Raw genomic sequence first — 13,539 nt, 5'->3', positions numbered from 1 at the left:
AGAGAGGTAGAGAGAGATAGAGAGACATGGAGAGAGAAAAAAAAAGTTATTGGATGTTATTGTCCGTGCTCCCCACCACAATTGACCACGAATTTTTCCACCACTAGCCACCACTAAGAGTATGGGGTGGTGTTCACATTTTTTGTTCGTGGCCACATAGACGACGAACATACTCGTTATAAGTATACCATAAGGCCTAATATGCCTTATTGTTTCTTAATGATGTTATCGCTTGCCTTATTGTTTCTTAATGATGTTGTCGCTAGTTGTATTGCCCACTTATTTTTTTACCATTTTGATTTACAATACTTGCACTTTTTTATACAGCTACCCGGATTTTTTAAACTTTACACGCTTATTCATGTCGCTTTAAAATATAAGTTAATTTATGTGGTGGCGTTCGACATCAAAAAATAACAAGTAAACACGAATATCTTACTTGCATTAAGTGCATGTTTTAAATAACAATGTCTTATAATCATCCAACTTTTAAGACCAATAGGTCAACATACATGAGAACGCTAACGAGCTTCTTTTCATCCCTTACGGTTCACACAAACTTGCAAAACCCTCATCGAGTTCAATGTCAATCATACATAGATACGGTCATTTGTTGAGATTTCATGCCACGTTGGGCATGTATATATATAGCCCCTATAGCAACGAAACGTCCATGGGATAAGGGTTCCCGAGGATGTTCTCCATGAAATAGTGATGAGGATGAGCAGCATCCATTACTACAAACTGCATATCCTCAGATGGCTTCCAATGTCGCTTCCTTTGGTTTATGAACCAGTTGTTTATCTGCTTCTGGTCTAGTCCTGTTGACTCAGCCAGTGCCAACTTCTGAGCCTCCTGTTAACAAGAGACAGTAGAGTTTACTAGAGTACGTTAAGAGAAAGGTAAAGTTTTTCTTTTTTGGCAGATAGATTTTGTTTTAATCAAGAAAACAGTATTATAGTTACCGAAGGGTATGGCCATTTGTAATGCCTAGTCCACCAGTCGAGTAATTGTTGACGTGCTTCTTTGGGCAACTTTCCTTTCTTTCTCTTCTTCATGAACTCTTGCTTGAGACTACCTAAATAACCACTATACTTGCGTAACAGCTGACCCTTCAGTTCCTGATCTTCAGCTTGAGGATCTATGAGATTGTTATTTACATCCACCTCTTCCTCGGATGATCCATTTTTATCCATACCTACTTCGCCACCCGCTGAAGTTTACATCAAATTAAAACAGAAATTATCAAAGACAAAGCAACTTTAAACGAGTTTTTAGGCACAAAATGCAGTTATGAACAATTCTTAGATGCAATAAGGTACATGTATCTAGATCATATGGAACAAATAGACTACTGTTTTCTTCCATATGGTCTGCTTTAAGAATCCGATTTTAAAACTAAAGCTTATTTGCTGTATATACATCACAATAAATAAAAGCACAATTATATGCACATGAGTTTTTTTTTTTTATTCTGATCACGAATTTCAACCTGTTAACAACTAACTCGTAAAATGCATGCATCTAGATCACATTGCCAATGGAACAAGACGGTAGATGCACCTTTAATTTCCACCAAAATGGTTGGAATGCAATCATCCGAACCAAAGATATAGGGTTATTTTTTTTCCTAGGGTGCTTTGGGTGGAAATGCCGACAATCAACCTTATGTTAATTGCAACAAAAAAATCTCCCAGGGTAAAAAACAATGTAATATTGGACAGGATGCTGCCAATAAAAGGAACATATAATTGTACTTGTATATATATATATATATATATCTCTACATTCAAGGGGTGAAAAACTGGAAATTTGTACAGGTTATTTTACTAGAAAAACAGTGCAAAGCTTCCAGGATGGAGTGAAAGATTCATCACAATAGGCCTCCACACATATACATCGTCGTTTAGGGTCCTCCCCTACAAATCTTTTACATTATACACGTAAATGGATCAGACATAGCCGTATAGTGTCATAAAATAGATCATAGATGAGCCTCATATATCAAAGATTTTTTCATGTTTGTATACATGAAAATTATAAACTTTTGGAAAAAGGAACTTTCACAAGAATTCATGTGATATGAAACTGTAGGCAAACTATTGTCAAGTCTTGGAAATTGTGCTATGGACAAAATTTGAAAACAAATTTAAGATCTATACATGATATATATTAATAGTACTTTTTGGTGATTACTATTGTAAAAAATAATTTAAGAACCAGATAGCATTAATGAAGACAATAAACTGTTCTAAGAAAACAGAATCGCATCTAGTTCATAAGCATGAAGAACATTCAAAGAAGCGCTTTTGTGCTGGAACCAATAAAAGAACACTTCTTTTAAAAGTTTTATGATAAAATCAAGAGTAATCTGTAGTTTATTAAACAATTCCCCAGGATCATAAAATTCATATATATATATATATATATATATATATATATATATATATATATATATATATATATATTCATATATATATATATATATATATATATATATATATATATATATATATATAGAGAGAGAGAGAGAGAGAGAGAGAGATGATGCACCAGAATCTGAAGTAGAAATGGAGATTGCCTTGAACTGGGATTCAACTCTTGAGAGAAAAAGCATGGCTTCTTTGAAGGGTTTGGCGAGTTCTTGCTCGTATTTAATGAGCATCTCACAGTAAGCTTCCATGAACTGATCAAGTGCTGGATCTTGTCCGATGATCATCATATTCATTCCTCCACCACCACCGCCATCACTGGTACCAGCCTCACAACCTGCGGAGCCGGAACGACTGGACATCGCAGCCACCACCGACGCTCTGCAAGCATCTTCTAGTCTTTCCACTACTTCAGGCGGTGCTCCTATCTGTATTTTGTATTAATTAATTACAGAAAAAATCTTTCATATTACTCTTAATTAAACACAAACACATGCTTCATATATCAAATATACGTTACGAAAGTGAAAGAATAAACTTTCTGCGTCTAAATAAGGGTTTTGCCTTGCATTTTTTTTATTCTCTCTTCAAGAAAGTATATTATGCTACCAAATGAAGAAAGAACTAAAAGAAATGATGTCACGCACACAGAAACACACAAATCTAGAAAACCCACTTCTAGGTTCCTTCTTACAAGTTGTTTGCTTTTAAGAGTGTCTCTATTACACTACTAAATCAAGCAATAGCTATTGAATCAAACACACAAACCCCTGAAAAAACACAACTTGATTTTTACTCAGGATTTCTTATTAGATTGTACCAAATGCAGAAACCAGTAAACAGGTAGAAAAAGATATGCTGAAACCTGAAGATACAAAATTCCACCACTTGTTTCAGTTGTGAACTATATATATAGAGAACTATATAGATCCGTGTTTGCTGATAGGCGAGCGCGCACAAACAAACACACACGAGAGAGAGAGAGAGAGAGAGAGAGAGAGAGGGTTAAGAAGTAGCTAGATATACCTTTTGACAGTTAAGATAAGCTGATAAGAGACGAGGGTAATGAGGATGAGACATGATCTTTGCTTTAACAGAAGAAGAACACGAGGAGGAGCTCATGAAGGCTAACTCTCCTCCATCGTTGATATTAATGGCGCTGTTTTCAAGCATCATAGCAGAAGTCGAAGTCCCACAGGTACTATGATGATGATGATGATGGTGATCTTGATCGGCGAAAATTAGGTTGTTGTTGTTGTTGTTATATGAAACAGGAGGTGGAGGAAGACATAGTGCTCCAACGTTGTTATTATTACTATTACTGCTAGTATTAATGATGTTGCTGTCTCCAAAACTCATCAAACATGATGAAGTACCTCCTCCACCTCCAGCATCACCCTCCATTTCTCCTCTCTCTCTCTCTCTCTGTGCAAACTTTTTTACTCAACTTACTGTTTGTAAAGATATGTATAGAAGGATATGGAGGACTTACGTGTCTTTTGTGTGTACATGAGAGAGAGAGAGAGAGAGAGAGACTTACCTTCGACTTACATGAGAGGGGCTTCACCCGAGTTTTAAGCTTACAAAAGGGGTTTCTCTAACCTTTTACTGAAAAATCGTATATAAACATAATGCCAAGTATTGATTTTCCAATAATTAATTAAATGAACAGTATAATAGATTAATTTGTTTATTTTTATAAAAATGATGTTACTTTATTATTTACTGAAAATTCAATGCAAAAATTCTATTATAATGCTTGAAAATAATATTGATGAACTGCCAAGCATTGATTTTCCGATAATTAATTAAATGAACAGTGAAATAGATTAATAATTAGTTTATATTTATAAAAATGATTTTACTTTATTATTTACTGAAATGCAAAATTCTATTATAATGCTTGAAGATAATATGGATGAACAAAGATGACCAAAAGATATTATAATAAAAAGTATATTAGAAATACTTTGAATATTAATTAGTATCTTTAATTTATGGGAAAATATCACTGTAGCCCCACTAACTTACATGTTTTGGTTTAAAAGATCCCTTATTTTATTTTTTGGCTTTAGAAGGGCATAAACTAACATTTAACCGGCTAATTTGGGATTTTGACCCAATTCAACTGGTTTGCTTGCCATGTCATCATCCAAGTAACCTACTGAGTCAACTCAGACGAGTCGGTTTACACATCATCGACTCACCACCGAGTTCACTTACTTGGGCACTAAGGGTTAAGTGGTCCCCTACTATATAAATGGATGGTCTTTTGGACAAAACCCTAACACTTTGTTACCACTTCCGACCAAACACAACCCGACAAACGAAAATAGAATACTCGTGTTCCCTTTCACTGTCTTCCATGGAGCCTACCCCACCACCATCACCAGATACTATAAACTCCAACAACTCGACTAGCTCAAGAGACGGGCTATACTTGAACGATTTGCACACGATTTTCTGCGATTACCTTCATTCCAGGGTTGATGTCCTGAACATGCAGCAAAGGTTTGAGAAGGTTGAGAAGCAGATTAAAGCTATTGTGTTGTTGGTTGTGGGTCTTGTCGTGGTGATGCTCCTGCTAATGATTTTCATCATTCACTTGATAGCCAGCAAGTGATTCTGAAGGAGGTGAATAGCATTGGTATGATAATCTTGTGTTCGTCGTAATCGTTTATTATGTTTAAGGTTTTTATTGTAATATATGTTATTAGGATTGTGTGTGTTTGTGGTAATCGTCTATGATGTTTGTGGTAATCTACTGGTGGTTGTTTATGGATGTTTTTTGAAGTCCTGGGAACATGTAACAAGCATTTTGATATTATCTTGATGAAATGTAAACACCTTGAATGTGTTTTGATTTGTTGGGATTAATGTTCTTGATTAAGACTAACGATTTGGACACTTGGTTAGCTTAATTAATGAAAATTAATTGTTGTTGGTACACCAACTGTGACAGATGTTAATGAGGTCAAACATTTGGGGTAATTTCGTCAAGGGGTATTTTCGGAATTTATAATTTTTAAGAACTTACTTCCTTACTCGGCTGGGATATTTTCGTCATTTACTCTTTATAAGTACTTTACCTCCTTTACTCGACAGTAGATCCCATTTCTTTGTTCATGTTCTTGTTTGCATTTTGAAGTTAGCAGCTCTCGGAAACAACGAAGCAAAAATGGTGAAATGCTCATGTGGATGTTTGGCCATAATCAGAATGTCTTCCACTCCATCAAACCCTGGAAGACCATTCTATGCTTGCCCCACTAAGGTTTGTTTGACTTTCTTTATCAGGACACTATATCCCTAATTTATTTGTTTTTATCTTTGCATTCTACACTTCTAACTTCTAAATTGATTTTGTTAGGGACCTCGTAATGGTTTTATTTGTTGGGTAGAAGAAACAGACACTAAGAATATGAGTGTTGAAGCAGTTATGATTGCAAGATTGGCTAGGTCAAAAAAGAAGCTTGAATCAATGATTTGGAAACTGAAGATGTCTTTAGTTCTAAGTTGGATTATTTTCTTTGGCGTAATTGTGTACAAGTTGTAATTCGTATGTAGCAGTTTTTTATGTCCATGTCAGGGAAATTGTTATGGTTATTTACATTATCCTTGTAATGACTTTCAATCACTAATGTCAATAATAGACATCAATACCATGTTCACCTAGAGTAAATGGGACCATATATATCCAGCACTAATGTAAATAATGGACCCCAATGCCATACACGTCCATAAACACAACACATCATCATAAGTACATTGTAACCTTTTGCATACATAACACCACAGTGAATTCATAACATAGTAATTTATATTAGATTAAAATTAAACAAAAATAGTACAGAACATAAAATCGAAACACTTAATCCAACATTGTTTAGCATAACCAAAGTGACTACATAACACCACAGTGAGTACATAACATAAAATTGATACACTTAATCCAACATTGTTTAGCATGACCAAAGTGAGTAGAAAACATCAAATTAAAACACTTAACCCAAAATCAGTTGTCATAAACACATTGAATACATAACGACATTGACCACACTTAACCTATTCTAGTTCCATTGGCTTGTCAATAATGTGGCCTTCCCCATTGTTACCCTCAACCCGTGTACCAAGTTTTTTCTTCAAAATTCTTTCCGACTTCTTTCTTGTCTTGACAGTTACCTTTTTACCCCTCCCTCCTATATCATCTTTACCATCCTTTTTCTTCCTACCATTGCTTATTTCCCCAACATTACCATTATTGCCCTTTTTACCCCTCCCCCCTTTATCATCTATAACATCATTTGCCTTCTTACCACTGCTTCCTTCCCCAAATTTTCCATTAATGCCCTTATTACCCCTCCCTCCTTCCTCATCTGTCATACCTTTTGCCTTCTTAGCACTGCTTCCCTCCCCATTAATAACATCTGATCTCTTCCTTTTCCTTACCTTTAGTTTTGTTGGCTTTTCAGATTTAGAACATGTAACCTTGTTATGTCCTGCTTGTTTGCATACACTACACATGATCTTTTTTCCAACCTTTGACACAGTATGTCTAGCCCCCCTTTCACTTGAATCCTTTCTTCTATTAACTTTAGGTCTACCTGGCATTTTTCATTTCAATGGTGGCAAAGGTGGAATGAATTTAGTAGGTGGCCACATGTTGCTACCATTCATCCCACGCATAGGATACTTGTAGGTGTTCTTATAAATTGCTCCATAGTACATTGGATCCACATAATTACCAACATCACTGTCAAGGTATGAGATTGTTGAAACTGAATGGACACATCCATACCCATTTAGTTGCCACACTCTACATGAACAAGTTTTCCTATCTACATCCACAACGTAAGACTCTGCCGAATTCCTTGTTTCAAACTGGTTTAAACCGGTAGGTAAAACCTGCCAATACCTGATGCAATGGTATAAAAGTTAGGGTGTATAGTGGAAAAACTAAATAAAGTATTAATAGAAAAGAAAAAACCTTTGAGCTCTTTTTAACTGATTCAATAGGATTGTAATGGTTGGGCATGGTTTATAATCAGGCCATGAACAACCTTTGATGGTGAGATTGAATTGCCTCTCCATAACATACAACCTAATTTCTTCTAACATTGTGATTATTGGTTTTTTCCTTGCATCTCTAATGACATTGTTGAAGCTTTCAGATAATCCATTTTCAATTGCATCACACATCCTCCCCTCTCTAAAGAAACCTCTACCCCATGATTTTGGGTTCTTTTCCATAAGGTAGTCAAATGTTGTAGGATTTGGGACTTGTATTTCCTTCATTGCTGCATTGAATAAAGGTTCAGTTGATGCTTTGCAAGCTTTCCAAAACATCCTCTCATAATGCACACCACTGAACCTTTTCTTAAAGTTGGCAACAATATGCCTTGCACTTTGTCTGTGTTCAGCATTAGGCATTACTTCCTTCATAGCCTCCAATAGCCCCTATACAATTTAAATTCATATGTTAAGAAAATGGAATTTTATTAACATGAAATATGAAGTATAATAAGTGATTTGCCTTATGTTGATCTGACATCAAGGTGATACCACTACCATCATCAACTTGTAGATCATCTTGAAGATTCTCCAAAAACTATTTCAAATTTTCTTTATTTTCCACACACACAACTGCCCATGCTATTGGAAAAATATGATTGTTAGCATCTCTTCCTACGACACATATCAATTCTCCACTACATAATCCCTTTAAGAAACAACCATCCAGGTTTATTACTCTTCTACAACTTCCTTTCCAACCTTGTTTCAGCCCCTCAAAGCATATGTAAAACTTACAAAAATATGTCTTCCCATCAGCATACTGTTGACATCCAATTTGAGAGTTAGTGAGAATCCGTGATAATGACAATAGTTATATAAGATTGAAAGTATTCACATTATCATTCTCACATAATAGCACTGTCCACACGTCCATACAATAGATGTCAATCCACATTTGAACACACACACACACACACACACACACACACATATATATATATATATATATATATACACACATATCCTCTCTAATAAATAAATGTTTTTTATCATTTGTCATACGCTCATTCAATTTGCCAAATATCATTTTGTGGTTATTTGAATTATCTTTTTTTTTCACATGTCATTTTATGGTTTTTTTTCTATTTTATAAAATTTCACATAGTATCTAAATGCAATAATCAATACATATTAATTTCCTTAATGAACTTTCCTTTTAATTTCAAAATTACTAAATTAAAGATTTATTAATTTTATTTATTTATTTATCTAAATTATTTGTTTAAATTTAGAGAAAAAAACACTTTAATTGTTATAATTCAATATTTTTCTTATTTTTTTATAAATTCAAAATTCTCAAATGTTTATAATTTTATATTTAACTTTTTCTTTTAAATAAACTCATGTAATACATGACTCTCATATATATATATATATATATATATATATATATATATATATATATATAGAGAGAGAGAGAGAGAGATCTAGTAAGAAAAAAAATTTAAGAATTATTAATTTATTAATAATAGATTAATTAGGGAAATAGATTATTTATCTAACTATCTCTCTAGATAAGGATTCATCATATGCATTTTCTTAGGGTTAAAATCACCTCATAACGCATGCACTTCAAATCAACGTCCACTCCAATGGCAACTTCATCTTCATATCGACGCCTCCACTCTAGGTTCACTACAAGAAAAAAGGTAATTAGCAGCAACAAAAATTGCAGGTACAGAGTAAAAAATTCGCCGGTAAAGGTAATAGCGATGACACGTCGCCAGTATAAAGTTTTCGCTACTGATCTATCGCTATCGATCAAAATGTTGCTGGTATAGAAAATTGTCGCCGCTAATGATTATGTCGCCAGTGATACTTCTTGTCGCCACTAATGCTGATGTCACCGATAATAACATTTTTCATTTTCTATTTTTTTTAATCAACGAGTAGCTTAGGGTCATAGCAAGTGTAACTTACAAACCACAAATTAATTATACGACGAACCATCATCTTCGTTCTCGTCGTTTCCTCATTGATCGTTCCCCAATTGAAAAAACGCATAAAGCTCCTCCATACATGTCGGGTCGTTGAGCATTGCCTGAAGATTTTCAAACTACATAATAAATAACAACATATATAAACTTATAAGGTAAATTATCAACCATAAACAAAAACTACCAAAGTAGATTACTATATTTTGCAATTAAATACAAGATATACCAAAAGTACATTACGATTTCTTGCACTCGGGACAAAAACACAATTACCAAATCAACAGGCATTTATCGATGCCAAAGTACATTTCTATTTTTAAAGTAAGACAAAAAACCAAAGTATATTGCTATTTCTCGCACATGGGAAAAAACCAAATTACCAAAACTTTTAGTAGATAATCACCACAAACCAAAATTACCAAATCAACATGCATTTTATGATGCCAAAATACATTGCTATTTTTAAACTAGAGACAAAAAACCAAAGTACATTTCTATTTGTTGCACTTAAAATATAAACACTTGAAATTAAATAATTTTACTCTATTTGGGCTAAAGAACCTTATATACAATAAATATCAAAGTACATTGCTATTTCTTGCACTTAATGTACACGAAATACCAAAAATACATTGTTATATCGTGTACTTGGGGCAAAAGCACAATTACAAAATCAACATGCATTTATTGATGCCAAAGTACTAGGGGTGGCAATTTATGACACGACACGACAAAAATACACGACACGAAACGAAATTGGGACAAAATTGAAATTTGAATTTGTGTTTGTGTCGTGTTCGTGTTAACTATAAAAAACACGATATCGTGTCGTGTCGTGTTCGTGTTTAAAATTCGACACGAAATTGACACGATTTAACAGTCCTTTATCGTGTTTGTCGTGCTTTTCGTGTTATATTTGATAAAGTATTCATTAAATAAACTATTTTTCGTGTCGTGTCGTGTTTGTCATTTTTAATTCGTTCGTTTTCGTGTTAGTTAAAAAAAACACGACATCGTGTCGTGTCGTGTTCGTGTTACATAAAACTTTTGTCGTGTCGTGTCGTGTCAGACAGAAACACAAAACCATAGGACGATTTGCCACCCCTACAAAGTACATCGTTATTGCTAAACTAAGACAAAAAAAACCATAGTACATTGCTATTTGTTGCACTTAGGACAAAAAACCAATTACCAAAGCTTTTAGAAAATAATCACCACAAACAAAAATTACCAAATCAACATGCATTTATTACATTAAATAATCTTGTTTTACCTATGATGGATGTGATGGTTGTGGTGGTGGTTGCGATGGCTATGAAATCAATAGGATAGCAGAAGGTTTCTTGCCAATGCCTCTGATATGGTCACGTCGTTCTCATAATACTTTCTCGAAAGCATCTCTTTCATGAGTGGGTGTTAACTCTCTTTCACCTTCTGGCTCTTGTGTTTGTTCTAAGAGTTTGTCCACTAACCGATTATGTATTTCCCAAAAGTGATTAACAATTAAGTATAAATAAACACTTAATTATATGATAAAATTATAATCAAATACTTATGTATTGTTGTTCCGCCTCGACACTAACAAATACATCATCCCTATCAGTATAAGCCTTGCGAAATGTTTCCACTATGTTAAGGTTCTGTTTAACATTAAAAATTAGATTATATTTTAAATAAATGATTACATGTATCGTACGTTACCTTCTTATAGCAAGTACTTCTATATGAGCTTGACCCCCCACAATTCACGGTCGTTTGCATTTGACGGACTTTTTTGTTCTTTTGAAGCAGCTTTGTGTTCGTCCGTTTGGAAATACTCAACTGTTTTATTCAACTTATCAACATCCATATCATCTGCGGGTGGCTAATGCTCTCGGGATATCCTCATACCCTATGACTTCCAAACAATATTCTTTTACCAGAAAACTAAATTTTACTTATGATGTTTTGCTTGTATTTCCAAATTACCTGCAATCTGGGATACTTTTTTATCACATAGTAATAGGAAAATAACTAAATTTTAGTGTGTATTTCAATGTACTTTATTTCTAGGCTAAACTGATTTGCTGATTCCAAGAGAAATGGAATTGAATTTGCAAGTGTAAGAAATTGAAATATACATGAGCAAAACAAAGGTTGAAGTTATCTAACTTTGAACTTGCAAGGTGTGTATACACCCTCTTCAAACACCCGACTCCTGAGATGTATGAATATGCATTAGATAAGCAATTCTAGTAGAACCCATCTTCGCATTACCCCCTAAATCAAAAACTGAAATTGACAATTTTTGCAATTAATCACTAAAATAAGCTAAAAACCAATGTTACAAGAGAAAAACGAAAGGGAACTAAGTTGTAAATACCTATCGTCACTGGAGATTCGTCTTCACTCGCTGGATATTCGTCCTTAGTCATCGGTGGTATCTACTTTTCCCGACGGTATCTACTTCACCGTGGCCGGAAATCCTCAATTTTGATGGTGAGTTAGCCTGAATCCTTGCCAATAGACGAAGAAGAGGGAAAGAAAAAAAAACACAGAAGCAGATGGAGTGAAACAGAAATAGGAAAGAAAAAGGGCGTTGCTTTTTTGATTAATTGCGTCGACCTTTACCAACGATGCCTTTATCGGCGACGCAAGGGGCTTTAGCAGCGACGTTTACCAATAGCGTCGACAACTTCGGAGGGAATTATAGTCACGTCATTTATTCGACGTTTAATGGTGACAGGGTTAGGTCTTTTTTGTACGTTTCACGTGTACCCTAGCCATTGCATTAGAAACACGATCGAACAAATGTAATTTAACAGAACGTGAAAATACGGATCCATATTGTCATGGCCCTTTAGCTGCAACACCAATAGCGGTGACATGTACCTTTAGCGGCGATAAATTGATATTTCGCCACTAAAGGGCTATGTCACCGCTATTGGTGTCACCGGTAATGGTTGTATTTCTTGTAGTGGTTTCTCGTTGTTATCGCTTTTAGGATCGTTAGATTCTATAAGATAGAAATCAGTATGCAAAAGATGTAGATCGACATAATAGAATGAACTTAGCAAAGTAAAGAAGATATGTTTTCCATTAGAGTGTAAGTAAGGTTCGATTACAAAGAAGTAAGATCCTCACACAAAAGTATTATCTCTCTCTATCTCTCTCTTTCTATTTCTCTCTCTCTCTCTAACATAACATCCTCTATATAGGAGGATAAAGATGTCAATTATGCATTTGAGTAATGTGGTCGGGACACCTAAGCTAAGACAGTCTGTCATAATGCTAACTGACCAAGAATGTGAAGCCGAAGTAATAACGACGAAACACAAACCTGCGAGACTAAACATGTTGTTTGTATATGAAAGTGAAGACATACAGCTACAAGACTTGCAAAACCTTTCACATACTGACTCAACACAATCTTATCAATATGAGATATCTAACAATCTCCCCCTTTGTTTCGAGTCGTGAAAGGGTCTTCACTTCGCATAATCAAAGACTTTTGGAATAACTCCAATCCGAACCATACGAACCATCGACCACCAATGCAGCATATCGTAAAAGTATTTGATGGTCGTTCTTAGTGCTTACTCTACACATCTCTTCCCTTGTAAAAATATCAGTAAGCGTTGCATATTCGAAAAGATAATTATCTTACAAAAACATCATATTGTTTCGCAATACTCTATCTTCGTGAACTTTCTAGACAACACCCCATGGAGTATTTTGAATATAACAATCTCATAGATTCTCCAAACCTTCAGGTTGCTTTGATGGTTTTAGAATAGGAGTCTTTTTGAAAACACTTGTGATCTCTATATCCATATTACAAATTTCCATACAGTAAGCTCTAATCATTCTCCTCAAATGTTGAATTTGGTTTGCATATTTTGTCTGATCTTTAGACAAAATATTAAAAAGAACAATAGTCATATGGATTCATAAAGGGCAAGTCAACAAAAGAAAATTAAAATGTTTCATGTTCACTTCCTCTTAAAGCCTTGAACATGTAACTAATAAACCCGTCAACTTGAACTTAATAACATGTTTTCATTGTAGATGTTATTTTTAAGCTTTAGATATCATATTGAGGCGTTGATTGTGATGAACAG

General features: G+C 34.4%; 2 protein-coding genes across 2 annotated transcripts; both read right to left on the bottom strand.

Moving 5' to 3' along the window:
- Positions 1–421: 421 nt before the first annotated feature.
- LOC145061522 (homeobox protein knotted-1-like LET6) lies at positions 422–4,008 on the bottom strand. Its single transcript, XM_079009026.1, has 4 exons — positions 3,459–4,008; positions 2,554–2,860; positions 966–1,213; positions 422–855 (listed from the first exon to the last, which is right to left on the bottom strand). Exons 1-4 carry the CDS (start codon positions 3,834–3,836, stop codon positions 655–657), a joined length of 1,134 nt encoding a protein of 377 aa, XP_078865152.1. The 5' UTR covers positions 3,837–4,008; the 3' UTR covers positions 422–654.
- Positions 4,009–7,043: 3,035 nt separating this feature from the next.
- On the bottom strand, positions 7,044–11,288 carry LOC145063773 (uncharacterized). Its single transcript, XM_079011357.1, has 4 exons — positions 11,175–11,288; positions 11,023–11,079; positions 7,417–7,886; positions 7,044–7,344 (listed from the first exon to the last, which is right to left on the bottom strand). The coding sequence occupies exons 1-4, from the start codon at positions 11,286–11,288 to the stop codon at positions 7,044–7,046; spliced, it is 942 nt and encodes a 313-aa protein (XP_078867483.1).
- Between the last annotated feature and the right edge of the window lie 2,251 nt (positions 11,289–13,539).

Source organism: Lactuca serriola, chromosome 7 (assembly GCF_051521515.1).
Source record: "Lactuca serriola cultivar US96UC23 chromosome 7, Lser_US96UC23_V15, whole genome shotgun sequence".
Taxonomy (NCBI): domain Eukaryota; kingdom Viridiplantae; phylum Streptophyta; class Magnoliopsida; order Asterales; family Asteraceae; genus Lactuca; species Lactuca serriola.
Note: the sequence above shows the minus strand (reverse complement) of the source record. Positions and strands in the feature narration are given on the sequence as shown.

Excerpts from the sequence above, each read along its gene's own strand:
- LOC145061522 (XM_079009026.1), bottom strand. The coding sequence starts at position 3,836 with ATGGAGGGTGATGCTGGAGGTGGAGGAGGTACTTCATCATGTTTGATG. Across the intron at positions 1,214-2,553 it reads CATTTCTACTTCAGATTCTG|CGGGTGGCGAAGTAGGTATG; the intron begins GTGCATCATCTC and ends TGTAAACTTCAG. Across the intron at positions 856-965 it reads ACAAATGGCCATACCCTTCG|GAGGCTCAGAAGTTGGCACT; the intron begins GTAACTATAATA and ends TCTTGTTAACAG.
- LOC145063773 (XM_079011357.1), bottom strand. The coding sequence starts at position 11,288 with ATGGATGTTGATAAGTTGAATAAAACAGTTGAGTATTTCCAAACGGAC. Across the intron at positions 11,080-11,174 it reads ACGACCGTGAATTGTGGGGG|AACCTTAACATAGTGGAAAC; the intron begins GTCAAGCTCATA and ends AATGTTAAACAG. Across the intron at positions 7,887-11,022 it reads CTGATAGGGATGATGTATTT|GGGCTATTGGAGGCTATGAA; the intron begins GTTAGTGTCGAG and ends TAAATTGTATAG.